The 22,347-nt window shown below is 41.5% G+C and overlaps 1 protein-coding gene across 2 annotated transcripts in view; it reads left to right on the top strand.

The window, feature by feature from the left end:
- Nucleotides 1–389: 389 nt before the first annotated feature.
- Nucleotides 390–22,347, top strand: part of RASA3 (RAS p21 protein activator 3) — a 126,042-nt gene continuing 104,084 nt past the window's right edge. The window contains exon 1 of one of the 2 annotated variants that reach the window (XM_027640523.1): nucleotides 390–619. In XM_027640523.1, coding sequence (XP_027496324.1) covers nucleotides 565–619 — 55 coding nt within the window. In that variant the 5' untranslated portion in view covers nucleotides 390–564. The remainder of the gene's footprint in view (nucleotides 620–22,347) is intronic. The other variant, XM_027640533.1, reaches the window with a different exon arrangement.

Below are 22,347 nucleotides of genomic sequence, written 5' to 3'. Positions count from 1 at the left end.
AGCGAGGCCACGGAGTTAGTCAGCCCTCGCCCTCTCCGCGCTGCCCCCTCGGGAGTGCCGGCGGGGCGGAGGTTGCCGGGGCCAGGAGCAAAGTAGCAGGGGCCGGGATCACCGGAGCGGTGCTGCGGCAGCAGCGACCCCTCACTCGCTCAGGGGGCGGCCGCGCTCCAGCTGTTGCCGCGCTCCGCCGCTCCCCCCGCGCGGGGCTCCCCCGCCCCCGCGGGCAGCGGGCCAATGAGCGCCGCGGCCGCCGCCCCGCTGGCCAATGAGGGGGCGGTGGTGGCGGCGGGGCGGGCGCTGCCGGCCGGCGGGGGGAGAGGCGGGCGCTGCGCTCGGCTGGGCTCGGCTCCGCTGGGCTCGGCTCCGCGGGGCTGCGCGGTCGCTCGCTGCTCCCTCCCTCCTTCGCTCGCTCCAGCCCGGTCGCGGCGTGCGGCCGCCCGCCCTCCCTCCTTCCCGTCCGGCGGAGCATCTCGCCTGCCTCCTCCTGCTCAGCCCCTGCGTCTCCGCGGCGGCGGGGCTCGAGCACTGCTGAGAGCCAGGCGCGGCGGCGGCGGCAGCACCACCATGGCGGTGGAGGAAGAGGGGCTGCGGGTCTTCCAGAGCGTCAGGATTAAAATCGGTGAGGGCGCGGGGCAGCGCGCAGGCAGCCCCCGCTGGAGGGGAGCGTGGCGAGGCGGCGGCGCCGGACACCCCTTGGTGCTGCCGTGCGCTCCTGTCCCGCCGGGGGAGCGCTGGGGGCGGCGGGGCGGGCGGTGCCCGCGGCCAGGGGGGCTCCGCGGGGCCGTGCGGGGCGGGCGGTCGGTGCCGCGGTGACGAGCGGGCAGCGCCGTCCGTCCGGCTGGCACCCACAGGAGTCCGGGAGGCGCAGGATATTAGGTGGATTTTGTGGTTTTTTTTTTTTTTTTTTTTTGTTTTGTTGTGTTGTGTTTTTTTTATTATTATTATTATTTTTTTTTTTTTTATTTTCGTTGCTAAGCTACGCACTAAAAGTTTGAAGGTGGTCACCGAGTCTCAGCACTGTGTGTCAGTGGCAGAGGCGGTGCGAAACCGGCCCAAAAGCGGCTGTGGGCAGGAGCGGATGCCTCGGCCCCTTCCCTCGGCGAGGGCACGGGCAGAGGCTGCTGCCGCTTCCTCACGGCTTCCTCCGACCCGCGCTGGGAGATTCGCTCCTCTCCTCTCCTTGATGTTGATCGAGTTCCAAACCACATTATTAGAAAGTAAGCGACAGATGTCAGCGAGCGGATTAAACTCTCCCTGGTCGAGTTCTGAGTGTGCCGGCTGGGAGGGAAATCCCTCGTTTCCGTAAGACAATCAGTCAGTCCCCCGTGCAGAGGGAGCGGTTCTGCTCCCGGGATGGGGCGCGGGGGCTGCGAGCTCCAGGGGAAGTGGCGAAGTTCAGCGCCTGGTTCGCAGCGGTGGGTACCGAGGGCTCGGGGCTTCCTAATAAAGATCTTGAGAAATCTCCCTTTTCGAGTCCGTGCGTTCGAAAGCAAATTTGCAGCCACCGATTATCGTGTTAGATAAAACTAAAATGTGAGATTACATAGGAAATCTCATTATTGAATAGTGGCATTAGCATTTCAAAGAGACTATTGCTAGGATCGTTTCCTCGTTAATTGTCATCAGTTAGTTTAGTGATAGCAGATTTTAAGAGGTGATTTTTAGTTTATATGATAAAATTTTATGTGTTCATTCTGTGTCCTTTTATACATCTGGAAAATAGATTCAGTATACCAAGTATGGTCGGAGACTTGTTCTCTGGCTCTTCTCAAAGAGGGGAAGGGGAGAAAAAAAAGGTCCTTTCACAAGGGAGAAATCCAGACACATGCAGTGATGCTATTGCAAGTTGTTCCTACTGGTGTTTTTTACTGTAAAAAACAGTAAGAACACATCTCGCGTATAGAATGATGACTCTTAGGTAGGGTGTTTTGATTTGCTTAGGTTTGGTTTTTTGTTGGTTTTTTTTTTTGAGAAGGAAGCAGTGATGATTGAAGTCATGAGAGTGAGAGTGTGGGAATTTCTTTGAATTGTGGAAGAGATCGAAGACAATAACAGCAGCAAAAGTCTTGAGATTAATCTCTTTAAGTTGCAGACAGAAGTTAATCCTGCTGCTGACTTTAGTTGTCAGAGCCTCCATCAAATCTAAGCGTTTGATTACGGCAGTACTGCAGCAAGTATCCCTGCTGCTTTTTAGCGTGGATAGCGAGTAGGAAAAGCCGCCAGCATCCGCGGCGCAGCAGTGCTTCCCTTCTGCCTCGAGAGCCGAAGCTCTTTCCTGGATGAGCTGCAGGATAGTGCCCGACGCTTTCTGGATCGCGCTGCGCCCAGGTGTTCCAGCGCCGTCCGGCAGGGGGCGCTGGTGAGCGCTTCCCGTCTGTCCATGGGAAGTGTCCCGGGAACGGCCACGCGCCGGCTTCGTGACTGGAACGCGAGTTTCTGGGATTCGGGTTCGAAAGTTAAACACGTTTCTGTAGCTGAATATCTCTTGTGAAATTTATCAGAAAAATAGGAAGAGGCAGGATTGCTCTAGTGGGTTGAGGGAGTGTTTCTAATCTAACAGGCCTCATAAAGCAATTGTAATCTTTAAGAAGTTGTATAAGGAGGCTTGCAGGCTCCCTGCAAAAAATCCTGTGAGTGGATCTGAGGGGAGATCACAGAATTGTTAGGGTTGGAAGGGATCTCTGGAGATCATCTAGCCCAACCTCCCTGCCAAGGCAGGGTCACCTAGACACGGGGAAGGCATCCAGGTGGGTTTTGAATGTCTCCAGAGAGGGGACCCCACAACCTCCCTGGGCAACCTGCTCCAGTGCTCTACCACACTCAGCATAAAGAAGTTGTTTCTCATGTTCATGTGGAACTTTGGTGTTTCAGTTGATGGCCATTGCTCCTTGGCCTGTTGCTGAACACAACCGAAAAGATGGTGCACGTTGGAGGGACACTGCTTTTGTTAGCTATTCCCAAGAGTAAATTTGTCTTTTAGCAGTTCCCGTTCACTGAAATCTTGTAGATTTCTCTCTTTTGTAGTGACAGGAGTCTTTGAATCTTTTAATGGGTTAAGGGACAAGTTATTTGAGTACAATGGGATAAGTCATTTCCCATCTTGATTTGCTTTGATTTATCATACTGTAGAAGTGGTCAGTTCTGTTCTTTGGGAGCTTGTTTCTTGGCCAAGCTCTGACTGATGTCTGACTACAAAATACTCTGTGCTTGATCTGATAAGGTGTTTCCTTCTCTGCAACACCTTTGCTGGCAAATTATGAATGGGGACGCTGATAGACAAGTGCGCCTCATTATAAATCAGATGAAATGTAGGGTTGATGCCTTGAGGAATCAGTGCAAACACAGAGTGAGACACCCATGTTGGCTGCCTTCCCTGATGGAGAGGCTGATGCAGTTGGGAGGCTTCTGGCTGTGCAAAGCGTTGTAGCCTAGAGGTGTTTGAATGCCCTAACATAATGTATTGCTGTGGCTGGCTTGTCCTGTATTTCCAAGAAGCTGCAGGTAAATGAAGCCATTTTCTACTGCTGGTGTAACTTGTTCTTTTGAGACTGATGGGTTGCATGGAATCAGCCATATTTAGCTACATGGATAATTACATAAATGCTTCCCTGTTCTGAGGAATGTTGTTTCTAGTCATGCTTGGATTTGGCTTGAGCCATCTGTTTCGTCTTTTGAAAATGTGAAGCATTGAGCTTCTTAGGAACCCGTTTGCCTCATTCAGTTGCACTGGCAGTGGTGAGCCACTTCCAAAAGATATCTCACTGAGATATTGAAGTTGCGGAGCAATGATGCAAACTCTGTCAGTGTGGGGAGCAGTGTTAAGAGGAATTGTTATTGTGTTACCTGCCTCTTGTCCAGTTGCTTTTGTGGTTACTGGGACTGAAAGAACTCAATGCCTGGCTACTTCTGTTCATGGCTGTTGCAAGGAAGTAATGTACAGTAGAAAGAAAAAAGTAGTACTTGTGCTAATGAATGTACTGTTCAAATGTCTATTTGAAATTGATTTATTTTGGCTTCCCATAACTGTGCTTTTGTCTCTTTTTTTTCCTTAATTGAAAATTATTTTTACCGGAATCCCTTATACATAAACAAAACAATGTGTCATGTAAGACTAAACAAACACTTCCTATAAGATTGCCACTTTGAGGAAGTGTGCAGTGCTGATATTTCCATGAGTCAGTGTTTCAAAACCTGAAAGGAAACAACATAAGGCTCTATGACTGATGATTGGCTGGAAAAACTACAAAGAGAGTCCTTCTGCTTGACAACATGACTTTTGTTGCAATGTTAATATTTAATAAATATGCTATACTTAATTGCTACTTTTTTCTCCTTAAATGGCATCAACTATTAAACTTTCAGTCGAAAAAATAAAAACTCATATTCAGCATTTCTGCTGTTGAAAGCTGTATGCTGGCTAGCAGAGAACCTTCTGGCAGATTTTACTTTGTGAAATTGTTTATACTTGAAAAAATTTAAGAAAGAGGTCATTTGTGAATTTTCACTTTAAAATATCAAGCTTTTCATGACCCTGAAATCTAGTACTCATACTTAGGAGGATTAGGCTCTGCCTTAAAATAGTATTTTTTTTAGTGGTATTAGGGCTTGTTACAGAGCTTAAACAGTCCAATATTTTTGGAGTAATAGTTGGGACAGGAGGACACTGCACACTGAAAGGTTACCAGGGACCATAATGTAATGAGGAGGACCATTTGCTCATAATTCTATTGACCTCACGGATAATAACGGTCCATGTGTACACTGTGAGGACTTGTTGCAATTTAAGACATAAACTTCTAAACCTCCTTTTATCGTCTTTAGAAAGGCCAGGAATGGACCTTTTGACGTTACAAGGTATCGAGGTCTAAAATGTGGGAATTCCAGGAGCATCGTCTGTCCTTACTGCTAAGTGTGATCAGAACCACAAAGCAGTGAAATTTCTGTTATAAAAGTTGGCTACTACCATTCTCTAGGAACTGTAAAACCTTGTTTATGTCCAGTTGACAGGATGAGGATGGTTGGTCTGTAGATGTGCAGTGTCTCTGCCTCTTATTTTTGCTGTGCCTTTTTTATTAATTCATGCAGAGCTCTGTATTTTAAGACACTGTGAAAGCAACTGAACTTTTCTTTGTGAAACTGAGAGTCTTGGGTGAAGGCAGAGTATTTGCTTAAGTGCTAGTTTACTAGTATTTAAGCAGGTCGATTGCCAAGAGCAGGTATTTACAGCCTTCCACCATTAAACTTGATAAAAAATAAATGTTCAAGAGATGTCTCTCTTCATTTCTAAGGATAAGAAGTACCTACCTTGTGTCTTACAAACTTAATGTCTCCCTTAAGTCTAGTAATGCTAGCGTTGTTCAGGGAAATCCATTTTGCTTTGAGAAGGTGTCCCTTTTAATGTTGTCTCTTAGGATTTACTGCCTTAAGTGGTTACTTGTAGAAGTAATTACGACTAAATATGTTCACTGTATAATGCTGTAAAAGGATTTATCCCCATTTAAATGGGGCAAAAGGTTGTTGAATAGATATTTTTAGAATGAGAGAATTTTTCTTAGGTACTTTTTTCTAAATCTATATATATATATATTAGAAAATTTTATTTAGGAAATGTAAAATGTTTCTTATAAAGATAACAGTATTTTTTCCGGTGTTTCTAAGTTAGTGGAACAGCAAATAAAGAAAGGAAGAAAAGTTATTTGTATCTCACCCTGAATATATTCAAGACTTTTCAAGATCATTTCTTCACATTAAAAAGTTAACAAGCTTAAACTGATGTTGTGTAGATAAATAAAGTGCAACTTATGTTCTTATTGATTGACTGCAGTGCTGTTTAAGGCTTGAGTCTTACAGGCTTTGAAGGGTACAGAATAGATTAGGCAGAGTTTTCACTGCTGGTTCAGTATTTCAAACTCTGCTAGATTTGGTGGTGGTTGTGTTCTGACCAACTTGTGTTCAGTGTGCTGAATGGAAAAAATGGGGGACCAGTGCTATTTCTAGAGGAGGAGTGCTGTGGCTGTTTGTGGACTGTCAGGAGAAGCCGTGGCTGGAGCAAAAGTGGAGACTAAAGCATAGTCTCTGCAAGTGAGAGAAGGAAATGGAGGAGCAGTAGAAAATGCTTCAGTGAATGTAGTTTTGAAAAAATAGAAGATGCTTGTATTCAGGACTGCCAGCCTGACACTGAATTATCCATAGCCTTACTTTCTTTTAATTAGAGGAGGATTCATATGTGAGTGGAAGCCAACGTGTTTTGGCTTTTAGAGTGTGTAGAGATAAATTCACAGGAGTGAGACTGTTGAACAGATCTGCTCAGAGCCTCTGATGTCAGTATGCAAACTTCCTAGGTTTTTTTGTCCTCGTTTGGAATTAGTACGTTTGAAAAAAGTGTTATTTTATCTCTCTCATGAGAACTAAGTGTTTTCTTGTCTCTTCCTGGGGGTGATTATCTGTTGGTCAGAGTACCAAATGCTCTTACAGGAGGACATGATGCAAGTACTGGATATCCTATCTTTGCAGTTTTCCACTAAATGCTTTTGAAAACTTTTCATTACATTCAATTACGCTTCAGACTGGTTGGTGTTTTTTGTGTGATTTTTTTTCTTTTTTTAAAAATTTATAGTTTATTGAAACCAAATTTCTATTCCTCAAATTACTGGGTTAGTTAGATGCCAATATTATCTTATGTTCCTCTGTTCTTATGTCTCTGTACAGGCTGATGCTGTTCTTCTCTGTGCTTTGCACATTGCTTTGCAATTCTGTTCTCATAGCTGCAGTCAAAGGCATGACATCATGATATGCTAACCCAAATTAGTAGCTTGTTGCTGCTGAAAAGGCAGGTCTTGTCTTTCCCCCTTCCTCTCGTCTTGCTCTCAGCTATGAAATGCTCTTTGCACAGCTGCTGTTGACTAATGCTTTTCTGCTTGCAGAGTAAAAGTCCAGTTCAATTTGCAAGGCAGGTCCAAAGAATGTTATTTTTCATGTCAGGTTTAATTTTCGTCCATTTTAGTGAGCTGCATCTGTGTGCTCAAGTGAATGTCAGAGCTGTCCCTGGACAAGTATCAGGAGCTTGACTGGGAGTATGCATGTGTGGAAATCGGATGGAGGGGACAGCAGGTGCATCCCCTGCTTTCATGTCTGTATTCTGGCAGTGTCATGAGACTGCTTGAATCTTTCTGTGCTCTTCAGTCCACTCCCCTTCCTTAGTACATGTTTTCTTGGTGGTGCTGTATTTGCTAGCTGCTGATACATACTGGCTTGGTCAGCTGCTCTGGAGAACAAATGTTAAAACTTCAGTGAGACCAGCAAGAGGATAATATGACAAGCTGATATAGATATATCTGTGACCTTCCACCTGAGAACTACTTGAATCTCATACTCAGTTCATGAACCTTAGCTGCTTATGAAAGTTTAGGTGTTTTAGTTGGTATTAACGATTAATACTCACACATGCTGCCCCACTTCTCCATCCCACACTTACCTTGCAAAGCCTGAGGCACCTAATATTATGATGTTTCTGCTTAAACAGAACTCCCCCTTCCCTTTCTTTACATCACAGCAAGATTTCTACTTATGCAGATATGCTGTCAAACACTGTTATCATACGAAGCCATTTATTGCACTGTTGCTCCCATGTAAAGAAGATCTTCTCATGTGAACAGTGAAGAGTGTTGTCTACAGCAAGATTAGAAAATACAATTAAAAAAACCCATCAAAAATACCTTTAATAATATACATCAGGTTAAAATTCTTAGATCAGATCAGTGCTATAGACTGCAAATGACCTTCAGGTATTGCCTCTGTCCTTTCTCAGTCACTGACTGATCTCCATTACAGGAGTGTAAATTGTGAATAATTCTGTTGAAGCCAATAGTGCTTCTGTGAGAGTCAAATTAGGTCTGTGAGTACCTCATATAGCAATTTTTTTCTTGGAGGGGGTGGGGAAAGGATGAGGCAAAATCCACTTTGAGTTGTTAAGGAGTACTTAGTACCTCTCATGTTGTGACAATTCACTCTGAAAATGGATGTTTTTCTGCAATGAATCTTAGTTACCCCTTGTGAGAGCAAGAAGCCTAGAATAAAGACTATAGTCTTTGCTGCATAGTGTAAAAGATGTAAATATCAGACAATTGTATTGCTTTTAATGATCAGACCAACAAATATTCAGCCAAATATGTCAAAGAAAAATTAATATTTGTGTGTGCCAGTTAACTCTTAAGGCTTCTGGGGAGCAAATCACCTAAGACATATATTAATAGCTAAACCATGCACTGATATGTCTTAATGCTGTGCTTTTAAACCTTCTGGTACCAGAGGTGTATATATTTTGTGGTTACACCAAGGAAAAGCTCAAGCTTGGCGTTAATGACAGGTTGTATTTTATTAAACTGAAAAGCTAGTCGTAGACTTAGATATTCTTACCTTCTGATTTTACTAACATTTGCTAAACCTTATGAAGTGTCTGTTCTTTAGCAGTGTCTGATTTCATCAGCATAGTGGACTGGTGACTGAATTTAGGATCCAAATAAAAGCTTTGTTTTGGAGTAAAATGAAAACAAATCTAACTTCCTTCCTCTCCCATCTTAACCTCTACCAAGGGGAAAGCAACTTCCCTGAAACTTCACATGTTGTTTTCCTCCTATAGAAGACTTTCTGGGTGAAAGTTTTGCAAAATGAGATGTGAAGCTTCAAAACTATGAAGAACTGGAATATTTTCCCCCTGTTTGCCTTTCTCAGATTTGAATGGATCGTTGCCAAGTGTAAAACACTTTAAATATTCATTGGAAAGTTTGAGGTATTCGAGGGGTTTTTCTCCCTCTTCTGTCTGAAAGGGAAAAAAATGTAGTGTATCTATTTTTGAGGTCTGTTGAGGAAAGAACACAAACATTGAAGACTATAGCCGGGTCTGACTTGCCTGACTTCTGAGGTTGGTTGAGAGTTCTTCTGTTCAATTTTCATTCCAGACATCTGAAGTCTTATCTTACTTTTTTTTTTTAATTTGGCTAGAGACTTGTGCATTTGCCTGTTATTACCTCTCAGGGAGCACTGGGGCAAAACAAAGGTCCCTTCATTAGCCCAACAACTGAATGTTACTGTTCCCTGTCTGCTGGGGTGTGTAACTGGGACTGCATCGCCATTGACTGAAACAGATTAGTATGATGAGATGGTAAGAGGGAGAGTATTTCACTTATCTGTGAATGACTGGTAGGTTTGAACAGGTAGCATTTGAGGCAGTGTTTAGTTTGAATAAATATTGATGCAGTTTTGTATGCTGGTGGTAGGTGGACAAACAATTGATGAAGTGTCTCAATTCTGTCACACGCGACTAATTAATGAAAAGTCTTGAAGTTGGAAAGAACACCTATTTCTGTGATAATGGGAGGAGGGGGAATTGTTATCACAGATCTATGTTCCATAAGATGCATTCTTAAACTTTCTTTTCATCTTTTATAGTGACTTTAGGAGGAAATATCCTTGTCTGTTTGTTGCTAAACTTGTTACTCAGAGGTTTCAAAATCGATTTAGAAGAAGTTTACATTGAAAGGCCTGAGTTTGTGTTTCAGAAAAGGAAGATGAAATGTTGGAGACGTATTATACAGGGAGCAGAAGGGTATTTGAACTTGTGAAGGAATTTTGTTTCCAGGATTTTTAACCTAGAGTGGTTAATTTTTTAATTTATACCTGTAGGAACAATTGTTTTTGAGTGACTGATAACTAGCAATTTACAAATTTAAATTCCATTCAGTTCCAATTGTACAGAAGGCATGTAATATAAATCAAGTTTACTGGTTTTTATTTTCCTTGCTTTCAAGTTACATTCATCTTTAATATTCCAAGTAATGGAAAACTGACAACAATTGTTTAATTACAATTGTACTTCTGTTATGGCTGCTTTTACAGAGTTCTTACATTTATAAAAAGCAGCTCAAAAAAACAGATGCACCGATGGCTGAGTTTTAAACTCCTTAAAAATAGAAGAGAGGGGAAGAAGTTTATTTTTATTACTGTTTCCAAACAGCTACTTACTTTTGTTAAGAACTCTAGAAGAAAGCAGTTAGTGGTAGCTTTTTACAAGGCTTTAGTTGATTCTTGCTTGTATTTCCCAGCTGGTGTTAGAGTACATCTGGAATCTATGAAATTCCTTTCTTTGTTCCTCATTTCCTGTTTCATTCACTACAGTGCAAGGTTCTGAAAGCTGTTTCTCTTAGTATCTTCTAAGATGTGCATTTTGAAGCATTTAGTGAGTTCTTAAAAGAGGTTATATGTGCTTAATGGTGAAGTTGAACTGTATCATGAAACTTCTCAGATGCTTTGTTTTCATATTTCAGTGAAAAATAGTTTCATTGATTTTTCTGGCTGGCATTCAGCTTGTAGAATTGTAGGAAGGAGGGTGGTAGAAATAGAAGAAAAATCTAGTAGATAGTATAAAAGCTGCCTTTCTTAGTCTCTCTCCCCCCTCCCCCTGCCCAGAAACAATCACCAGTTTGTAATGGAAAATTAGATCTATTTTGCAGGAGACACAGAGTGTGACATCCTACAGTTGCTTTTAGATTCTGGTTTGAGAAGCTAGTGACTGCTACAGAACACTTGAACACAATCTTGGAAAACTGAGCTCTGACAGTGTGACACAATGCGAGAGTTGTGTGTGTTTAACACAAAAACAATCCTTCCTCTCCAAACCAGCAGTGTTTAGGTTAGATTTACTGCTTGGGTTTGCTTTGATGCAGATAGCTCATAGTGACTAAAAAAGAGGATATACAGTTGTCTAATGGAATTGCTTTTATTTTTTCAAGAGGTAGTTTTGTTCTCTCTGAAAAAAATTATGCTTTTATGAATATTTATGTATCTGAGTGGCTGGCCCAAGTTTTCCAGAACAAATGGAAGTTCGTCATAGTTCAGTGATTGACTCTTCTGTTGTTGTCATTTGCCAGCTGTGGGTGCTGTTTCTGAGACTGTAGCTTTCTATCTACATGCTGTCTGTAGACATGAAAGATCTTTAGTGGTATGGTACATGTTCAAAAGCTTCTTCATAAAACACATGTTCTTAAGACGAGACTTGCATTGGATGCTTTTTTTTTCTCTTTATATAAATACACTGTTTTCCCTTCCATTTTTTGAATTGTGGAGTATCTGTGAAATGGCAGCATTTGCTCTCAGGGAGAACTTAATATTGGGGAAATATTTATCTTATTTTTAGCTGCTTCTTTCAAAAAGTTTTAGCAGAGAGAAGCAAGGAATGCTAGCACTGTGAGATCTGTCGCTCCTCTATAGATCAGATTTTCAGATCTGATGACTCCAGTTCCTTCTCTTATTTTGAGTTCCTTTTTTTTGATGTCTTTAACAGAAACTGTATAAAGGATTACATTAAAAGGGCTGTACATATGGGTAGTTGCACATTATATTTATTCTACGTATTATAAGGGAACCAAAGGAAGTGCTACTTGTTTCCCACAAACTGTGCAAAAATAGTGACAGAACTGTGAAACTCCAGCAGTTGTCTGAAATCTGCCTTTCAGTAGGTCACGTGAATACAGAACTTTTTTTTAAAGTTCTCACGTCTTCTGCATTTGTGTAAAAGTAACAGTACTGCTCAGTGTGGCTGAGAATTGGGTAAAACCAAAGCTATTTTGCTCTGTAGGTGATTATTGTTACTTTAAGACTGTATTTTGCCCTGCTTCAGGGATGCAGTAAAGGTACTAGGAAACTTACACCTTCTCTGCTCAAGTCAGAGGAGCTGTGCTCCTGTAAGTTTTGTGCCCTTGTAGTGACTGTCAGTAAGGGCCTCATCTTGATCTGTGTAAGTTTTCAGTAGCCTGGACCAAGTCTAGTTCTATGAGACTTCCTTCAGACCATATTTTCCTGCAGCACTGGTTCATTAATGTATTAGTTTAGTTCCTCAGATGATGAGAAGTTGCATTTTGCTTCCAGGAATATAATGTTCAAGTTCTGAGTTTGGTGTAAAGTATTCCTTGGTAGATAAGCAGAAGGGGCCTGTCAGCTATTTCTGCAAACATTCTCTGGTTGATTCCTCTCTGTAAACTTCAAGTTGCATTTATAGTGTAGATATTTGATGTTTGGGACCTTGGTCGACCTTGCATAATATTCAGATTTGAAGTTCAGATACCTGAAGAGCCACATTTATGCTCTGTTAGCATTTCTTGCCCTAAATGTAAGATAGGAGCTGACCAACACCACTCTCATTACTGTAAATATTTGTCTACCATGTGTTTGTAGATTGTTCCACATAATTGATTTTGCTGCACACGGAGGGCCAGCAGCTCTTGGATGATTCTGCTTGACCAGTGGGAACACCAGAGTCCCCCCTAACAGTGTACAATACTTGGAGAGGAGCTCCAGGTAGGTGCTGCAGAATAGGCTTAGATGAGTAGTGCTTCAGAGATGATGGAGAAAGTAGGTTGTGGTTGGTGGTCATAAATCCACCCCTTACTAAAACCAGGAGAACTGTTAATGCCTCTCCCCTCTCATACTGATGAATAGAGCCACCCTCTGTGCTGTGTGGGGTGGTGCCTGCAGAGGACTTGAGGAAATCGGTGTTGCATGTTAGAGTTGGAAGGAACTAGATTTCAAGATAGTGTAAGTGCCTCTCCCTACTCCCCTGTGACTTTTTATTTTTTAGGCCTACTAAGCAAATTTGCTTGAGAGAGAGGTAAAAAATTAGCTTTATTTTTATTCAGACCAGTACTCCTGACTGTCTTATTTTGAATGGTGATTCTGTGATTTTTGACAGGGAAAAAAAAGTGCCTAGGGGCATTTGGAATGTGGCAGCAGAGCAAAATAACTTAAGTGAAGCTCTAATAGGCTGATAATTTGTGTGTTTTGACACCTGCTTCTGTGATAGGGTTCCAGAAAGTTGAGTTTGAAAGCAAAAAAAAAAAAAAGTTATCCGAATTACTTTAAAATCATCTCCAGTATTAAATGTAACCAATCTCTGTAACAGTCTAGTGGAAAATGTTGTCATTATTAGTTTTCTGATAACACCTACAAATTTTTGGTATGCTGATGCCCTTCTTCTGTTAATGGGAGTTCATAATCTAGCACTAGGGGTAACTTGTACTGCATGCTTTTGAATATGGACTTCACTTTCTTGTGCAAAGTGAATTTCTGGAATTTAAAGTGTAATTTTCACCTATTTGCATGAAATCTTTCTTGGGTTTAGTTGTGCCATGTCAAACTCCATGGTTTTGTTTGCTTTTTTTCAGTGTGTGGTGACTGATTTAGGCTATAACCAGAAGTACCAGATCCTTGTAAGGTGTGGGGTCCCTACTTCAGCAGTACCATGCACACTGCATTGGGAAACATGAGCAAATACTGTACTTAACAGACCATGCCCAGTGGCAGAATGAAATGGGGTCAGGCACAAATATCTTATCCAGGAAGGGCTTAGAACCAAATAAGAGCTTACATGTCTGTGAATAAGTGCCAGGCTGCAGGTATGCCAAAATTCCTCTTGCCCTGCATGGGGTTAACTCAGTGCTTCAGAATGTGACCTGAAAAACCCACGACTTGGGAGGTGACTTGACTGGAAGAAATACTGTGGCTAAGTCTGATCCCTTGTTGCTCTCCAGAACTTCACAATGTGGGATGGGACCAGGAGCTTCCACCTACTTCTTCAGAGTATGGAGTCAGTCGCAAGGCAGGAATTTGGTTCCCTTTGTGCTTCTGGAGGAGGCAGTGCTTTTGTTTATTTTAGGTAAAACATACGGTAGTTCTTGGTGTCATGATGAAGTGCTAGCTAATATATTTTGCAATGTATGTGTCTTCTAGGGTATCAGCCTGCAGGAGATAAAATTGGGATATTTGTCTTGGGGTAGGTTGGGTTTGGACAGAAGCAAAAGCACAGTGGAGCACTTTGGTCTAGCGCAGGTGTCACGTGCATGTATTTGATATTTCTTTTACTGTTGTCTCAGACCTGGATGTGTGCTTCCCACCCCCCCACCGACTGGATAATCTTCCCCCCTAAGTTAGAATTTGTGTGGTGAACGAGACTGGGCATGGCAGGAAGAAGAGTATCTTATGGGAATGCATCTAGAAAATCTCATGTGGAGTCCATGCAGTGGGAGGAGGAGAACCAGTCTGTGTTGGCCAGTAGCCTCTCAAGGTGTTCATTGCTTTTATGTCCTTTGTGATACGCCTGAAACCAGCTGTGCTGGAGTGCTGAGCCTTCATAACTGGAGGAGGAGCAGGGTGTGGAGAGGATGAGCTGTGGCCCAGCCAGTATGTGCTCTTTTTTTTTTTTGCTTTGCATTGCTTTCTGTTTGTTGAATGATATTTTTCTTTGGAGAACATGAGATTAGCTCTAAAATAGGCCACCATAGGATGAAGATGACGACAATATAAAGCTTCAAAACATGATTTTAAGCTAATAGGTTAGCTTTATTTTAATCAGGATTTTATTTTTTTTTTAACAATCATGGAAGTAAAATTTTTGAACCAAAATAGCTTAGTATCAAGAGTATGCTTAAGTATTTCTTTTGAGGAATGGAGTGCTTACTCAGTTGTTAATGGGGACTAACGTGAATTCTGTTGTAGGGGTGTGATTGAGAGCTTTTGAGGGGGAAATGGAAGGAGGCTGAGGTTTCTGTAAATTAAAACTAACTCAAAAGGTGCTGCTGTAAGTCTTGTGTGGTATAAGTGATGCCTCTAAAGGGTCTTTAGTTATGCCCAGCCTTCAGAATCATGCCAGCACTTATGGCTTAGCCTTAGACAGTGTGATTATATTGTTGTTGGTTTTGTACTGTCATAATAATCCATATTGGATGGTTCAGCCCCAAACCTTCCAAACACTAGAAAGTAAGTTTGACCTGGCCCACTTAGTTCATTTTACAGTCTTCTCAGGTATTTTAATTTTTCAGTTCATTAATTGCCTAATTAACCTTAATGATAAATGCATTTGTATGCTAATTATTTGAAAGACAACCTGATCTAAGAAAGTCACTGAAACACATAGCTGCTGTTCTGCCTGTGAGACAGCCTGGGTATTTGTCTCACTGTGATGTTGTGGTATCAGACATATGTCTTCATTCATGTTCCTGGCAGCTGGCACTAGTGTCTGGAAGGCTTGTATTGTTTACCCCTGTGTCTGCTAAGCACCAGTGAGCTTCCAGAGTCAAATACTTGAAACTGAGGGTTACCATCATGAGGATAACCTTGTAACCTTGAGTCCCTTTGGGTACACAACTTCCCTACCACTACAGGAATATTTATTTACTTATAAAAGGGAAACACTGTGCTGATTTCAGTCCATGAGATGGGTGGTAGTTGTGTAATGAGTAATTATTCTATTATAATTAATAATAATTTATTATTATTATAATCCTCATTATCTGTATTCTGTTCATGTAGTGGAATACATGGTTTCCTGCACACCTGTTCAGTTCAAAACCTGCTCTGGCGTTGTTGTTGAGCTCTTTCACTGTATTCCTTACCATATGATGGAATTCTAAGTCTTCCAGCCTTTTCCAAGGCAGAGCTGACTCTTACGTGGGGGACAGGATAGAAAAATTGTATTTAGCAGTCATGGTACCAATTTGAGTCTACTTCTATATTTTTCTGGAAGGCAATTTTGTTGAGTGGCAAGGATTTTGGATCTAATATATATCCAAACACTGTTACTTGACTATGTCAGTCGTCTTCCTTCCTGCTGACTTAGTTCATGGTGTGCTTTCCCCCTGCTGAGACTTTGAGTGCAGGTGCCTCATGTATGTAGAGATCGAATCAACTGGCTTTGCCCAGGGTGATGAGAGAGCCCTGCCAGGGGAAGGGACAGGGGAGGACAAGCAGGATTCTGTTTCTCTGCCTAGCCAAGTCTTGCTTCCTTCCTTTCAAGATCCTGTTCTTGTCAATCTTCACTTGGAGTCAAATGCCTGTATCTTCCTGGACACAGTAAGGCTCTTGCAGTGAAAGTCCTGCCTGGTGTATCCAGTACTAGGGAAATGCCATGCAAGTCATTTGCAAGTCACATACAAGACAAGTACCAGAGCAGGTATCTCTCACAAGGATTGGAAAGATGCAGATTTCTATTTTCTGGGATTTTTGGGAACTTTGTTTGAATTATTTAAGGTTCTATTCTGAAGCCAAGGGCTGCCTAACACTTAAGTTTGATCTGAGCATCTTTCAGGACAAGCTGACTTCTCCTGAGTTATGTTATCTGTTTTAGCTGAAACACTTGAGGATAGTAGGAAGAGTTTAGCAGAAAACAGTTTTAGTAGTCTGTTTGGGTCTTAGAAATACAAAGCAAAGAGGAAGCTGGTACTAAATTGTTGCTTTCCCTTTTAATTCCCCCTTTGTACCCATCCTCCTCTGCCCCTCCCCAGTAGAGCTTGTTCAGACTCTCCCTGTTGTTCTGCAGGATTTGACACAGTTTTTGCCTTTCTGTAAGCTAGCAGTAATGGAATTTTTAGCACTGAACTACCACATAGAGGTCCCAGTCCTGGTGTAGAGCATTGTTTTGTGCAAGTAACTTCTGTTCTAGTTGCTTGGAGTCTAAATAATGTAGAGAATTCTGCTATAGCCTTAGTAATAAATCCCATTTTGCATTCTAGCTGCTTACCTTTCTGAAAAGCTGCTCTTCACTTACGTTACAAATATAACCTTTTGCTTGGCCTTGAAAAGTGTTACCCTGTTCTGGATAGCGATAGTGAAATACTCCACTGTTCCTTGTGACCTTAATCACAGAACTCCAGTGCCTGCTGGTGTAAGAGTGTGTTTTATTAATATTTAGAGCAGAACTGAATGAAAAAAAGATTAGTGTGAGGCTAACCTATTCCACTTGTCACAGAGCACAAAGTGCATTACTTGGTAAAGAAAGGCAAGCTGGAAAGTGAGTGTGACAGCAAAGCAGGCAGGGCAATGATCTTGCCATCAAAGTGGGTAGACAAGCAAGGGTAGAGTAGCTCCATTATGCTAACCAGGATCAACTAAGAGCCTGGTGATCACCAGACAAGTCTGTAGTGTTGCGCAGCTCCAAGGTAACAGCAGGAATTTAAGTCAGCAGTTCAGAGTCAGGATTGGTAAGGCAAATGACCAGGCACAGACAGACCTGATACATAGCTCTGACAATGTCCAAGGGTGAGTATCTGAGCTGGAATACAACTCTCAAGTGGAGAAAGGTGCCCAGTGAGGCTTCTTCCAGTGCTTTCTCACATGGCTCTCTCCCCAGCAGCCTGATCCGAGTTTACACAGCTGCACTGTGTCACAGCTGGCCTTGAGCCGAGGCATTCAGACCCCTGAGGGGTGGAGGAGAGGTTGTGCTCAGGGCCTTGGCACCACTGATGTTTTGGTAAGATCTTGTCTGGGCTAGCCTTAATCACATAAAATCTGGAGTTCCTGATCCTGGGATAGCCATGGTGAGAATCTTAAAGGGTGAAAAGAGGAAGTGGAGGTGCAATAACAGAAAATAGGGCTGCGCGTTTCGTAACACTGACTGTGGCAATAAAATGCATCCTGTACGCTATGGGAGCCAACCCCCTGTTGTGCTTCTTCAAGGCTCTGTGACTTGCACTGGATGGCGAGTATTTCCACAGCTCTTTGTGGATAAAGGCAAGTGTGTGGGAGGCACCAGATATTAGGTAGCTATTGCTACAGTATGTCACATTGTTTGTAATTCAACTGTTGGGACGGACAGAAAATAAATTCTCTTGAACCCTCTTTAACCTTTTGCAGCTGTTTTTGTCCCTTTATTCATCCATGTATTTTGACTAATATCTTGCTCTCATTCTGTGACATTTTTTAGTGATTTATTCTTCTTCCCTCTTTCTGTGGTTTGAAACCATGTCTGATTTTTTTGGTGAAGTTTCTGGTGCATGCTCTTACTTCTCTCCAGACTCTGTCAAGTCTGCCCTTATATCATGTCAGCAGCATTCTGTTCATTAGCAGAAGAGACCTATTAGTGTAATGTTCCTTTGTTTCCTGACTCTTTTCTTTCCCCCTTCCCCAGAAGGATTTTTTTAGACTTTCTTGTGCTATTTCTGTGGGAGCTGTGTTGGAGTCTTTGCAGCAGACAGAGAGTTGTGTAAAAAATTAGCTTATGAGCTCAACCAGTGACTGTCCCTGCAGACCTGTACTTGAGATGAAAGGATTCTGTTTGCATTTGAGTTTCCTGCTGCTTTAAAAGATGGTGGTGTGTCTCATAACAGCAGCACTTGTAATGTGCTGCTTCCACAGAAGGGAGAGTAATGACCAATATTCTGTAGATGAGCATGTGGCGCCTTGCTCTTCATCTTCGGTTCTGACTGATTCAAAGAGTTAGAAGTTGTTATCATTGCTAATCTTTATTCAAAAGGTGAATGACAACTCATGCACAATATTTTGAATGGTAGTCTGAATACATATAATGGAAAATACCAGAGTACTGTTAAATGCATCTGAGGCTTGTTTTCTGTAATCGAATTGCTCAGAGATTTTTGTCTTCACTTAAGATGCACATAAAGTCTGCACTGTGTGGGTTTAGTAATTCCTTGCTGCATGACATCAAGCATTCCTGTATGTTTAAGGGTATCTTGCTTGGGTAAGAGCCAGTGAGATGACAGGGAATCAGGTTAAGCAAAGATGTAAGGAGACAGCAGTTGCAGGGTTGTGGGGAGGAAATATTTTTACAACTGTTATGTAAAGAAAGTGGTATAGGATCTCCCGAAAAAAGGTAGCAGAGAGCCCATGAGATGTGTATAGTTAGTTATTGAACATTCCTTTATAGCACGGCTTTACTGTTAGTGTTAGAGTTGTAAGTGAGGTCTTTGACTTAAGTCCAGTGTTGATTCTGGCACTGTCTAAATTAGATTAGGTGCTCCTTTGAGCTGAAGGGTACAGCAGAGAGGTGGAAGTGGAGAGAAGTTGAAAGGACGAGCTTATCTGGTTAAGTGGCTTTTTCCTCCCCGCTGGGAAGACCACAGAGCTGTACTGTCTATTCAGTAAACATCTTCCCTGGTGTGTGAACTGTTGGTAATTTGCAGCTCTTAATGATAACAAGCTAGAGAACTTTAGTTTAGATAACCCACATGATATAGATGGTTGTCATAAAGCATTTTAAATGAGGATCTGTCAGGAGAGCAAAAAGATGAGGAAGGAAGCTTGTTAGATGGGTTTCCTTCTTGTTCCTGCAAGTACACTGTAACTGGTTAAAATTCTATGTAGTTGGATTCCTTGACAGATTTATTTTAAGTGGTTATTTTGCAGTTATCAACTGCACATGTGCCCCATCTCCTTCCATTTGAATTTTAGTCTGACTGGCAGCATTTATTACTTCTGATTCCTCAAGAAAACAAGGCAGGGCCTGTGCTTAAGATTTAGAAATTCATCTCCTAATTCATCTACAAGCCATATTTTCAATACATGTGTTTATATCTACTTTGCCTTTACAAAAGGGAACAAACTAATGGAAGAGGTACCATTTAAACAGGTTTGAGTGTGGGTGTGGTGATGGGGATGGCAGTCTCAATGCCATGTACTTGAGTTTTGTGTTTCGTAAGACAGTAAAGATTTATTGGTTTTTTTTTTTTTACCTCTGCAATGTGAACATGTGTCAACTTTGGTTAGCCATGCCAGCAGGAGTTACACAACTTACTTGGAATGGCAGACTGTGCCGGACAGAGGATATCCCGTGAATTTGAGAATGAAGCTTGTAGATGATAAATGCCAAGGCAAGAGTTAATTTAGTACCCACTTTCCATAAATAGAGGAAGTTGATTCATACAGTCACAGCTAGAGAGTACATGACCATGTCAGAGACTTCACTGTCTTGCTTGAGATCACAGATTTGCTGAATAACATGGTGGTCAAGTTGCAAAATCGAGTCTTCTACCCTTAGAATGGCAGTCAGAAAGACAAAATGGCGTGGAAGGAAGTATCTTTTTTTCTGTGATTGTTCTCTTTCACTGCTTGGCTTTTTAATACACCAAACAGTTTCACCATTCTAGACACTATAGATGTATTTATGATCTAGTAAAATATTAGCATCATATGATATTTGATTATGCTTGTAAGAAGAAAGAAGTCTCTATTCTGTTTCAGATAAAGCTGTTTCAAAACCTAGCAGAATAAGTAGTCAGAAATGAAATTGTTTTTAAAATGTCAGCTCATCAGAGAGCTTCAAAGTTAAAAGTTGCTTGTAAGTTATGTAGGGTTTTCATATATTTCTATAACACGTGACTATACCATATAGAAAACATATAATGCATTGCAATATATATTGCACAGATTATGATTATGTTTGTAGTATATTTTATTATTTTATGCTATATGTTCCCTATATATTATTATTAAGGACAGTATTTCAGTTTGTATATGTGCTTTACTGACCACAAGCGTTGCAGTTCTGAGGCACATTGGGCTTCAAATTATGACAATTAAACATGGTAGGTGGAAGAATCACAGGGACTATAGCTTGGATTGTGCTGTCAATTATAGGGTTGAGTGTATCCAAAGATGAGTTAAGGACCAGCTGTGTTTCTAAACGTGCTAACCATCTGACACAACTTATGTGTTTGGTTTGTTTTATGCTTGGGGTTTTTTTGAAGGGGGAAGAATAGATATACATACGTGTATATTGTAAGTTTTCTTTTGGACCAGTTTTGCTTTCACTGTAAAGCTGGTGTCTGACTGCTCTAGTTATTTAATTTCTAGTTTTTCAGAAATGTTAATAGAATAAGTGGTGGAAGCTCATACCAGGCATGTTAATGGAGTAGGAGAACAGAACTGGGTGTTTTTCTGCAGATCTTCAGTGGGATTTGGAAAGATGTTTGGATTGGCAGAGACTACTTTGTTGGGTTTTAAAATAAATAAATTCTTCTGCCAAGGAAGTTCTTCAGTATATACTGAACTTGAGTAGTTACTTTTAAGATTCTGCCCAGAAAAACGGTGAAGTGTTTTCTTCACTACTCTAAATGTAAGACTCAGAGACATCAGTAGATCCTGAAGCCCGAGCTGGTAGTTCAGTGGTCTGCTGCATGCTGCATTTCAGCGCCAAGCATATCAGAAAAAAAAGATACTCTTCGCTTATCCTGAACTTTGTGTTTCCTTAAAGTAGCTGGTTAGAAGCATAGCTTTCATTTCTGTCCAAAATTTTTCATTCTGCTCTGAATTAGTCCTGTAGAACCATAACTAGTTGAGTATTCATTGCTATCTGTCCATAAATACTGATGTTTTGGTAGGAATTGTTTCAACATGCGATAGCTCAATAATACATGGTCTCCCTCAACCTGTATTTAAGCTGTTAGAGTGGTGTATGTATAGTTTCTTAAATTCTACTCTTAAGTGTATGGAATACGCATGAAATACAGTTGATGGGCTGCAGTTCTGCCAGACCAATACAAATAAAAATCCTCTCATGTTCACAGAGATAATTAGTATGACTTTAAATATTTTCCTTACTATTTTCCACCCCTATGAATCTTGATTGAAGTTACTAATGAATATTAAAAAGAATACGTCCCTGTTCTCCACACCTCTAATTGATGCTTTGCAGGTGTCTTGATGCTGTCAAGCTTTGTAGGTGTTTGAGAGAGGAGATAAACAATGTTATGTTCTCGGTGTTTTGTAGGGAATCTACTGCAACAGCTTTGTGTTCTGTGCAACCTGCAGTTCTTCTGTGCGATCTGATGTATTCTTTGTTCTGCCCTTTTTTTGATGTGTTAATTATGCTATATTGTACTAGCAAAATGACATTTGGCATCAGTTTTTTTTTTCACTAGCCCATTTGGAGATGCATGAGTGGAAGACATCCTGTACAAGTGTCATGTTTGAGAGTTAATTTTTAAAATTATCTAGCTCTTGTTATGTTGCCATCTGTTTTCCTCTAGCTTGAAGAGGAAACAGCTGTTGTGAATAATCTCAAGACAGTATTTTTAATAAAGTCTAATAGGTCTACTTACCTTCAGTTTGTATGTGTATCACAGGGAATAAATATGCTGTCTAGGAGGGGCAATGTGGTTCTGGAGTAGGAATTGTAATGAGTTTTAGTAATGCAGTGATTCTGGTATGTCTCCTCCATAGCTGGATTCGAATACAGCTGGAGAGATCTGTGTTAATGGGGCACACTTCACTTTCTGTAACTGTGTATTGTCTTGTAGAGCGGCTGCTCTCTGCTGCTTCTGCCCTCTGAGTGCAGTGGTTGACAGGCAGCTGGGGAGTTGAATGAACCTGGTGATCCAATAGAAAAGTTAACTCATGGCCCCACTGTGCCAGCTTCAGTTTGCTGATCAAGCAGAGGCAATAGCTAGCTATGTTTGACCTCAGGGAAAGCATTGGAGATGAAGAGCCAGCAACACAGTCTCTTCAGCTGACAGTGTGCAGTTGTATGGAGTTAGAGGCAACATGTGCACCAATAGGGCCTACCGTTTT

Source organism: Corapipo altera, unplaced genomic scaffold (genome assembly GCF_003945725.1).
Source record: "Corapipo altera isolate COAL_440 unplaced genomic scaffold, ASM394572v1 0, whole genome shotgun sequence".
Lineage (NCBI taxonomy): Eukaryota > Metazoa > Chordata > Aves > Passeriformes > Pipridae > Corapipo > Corapipo altera.
This window is presented reverse-complemented; position numbering and strand designations above follow the sequence as displayed.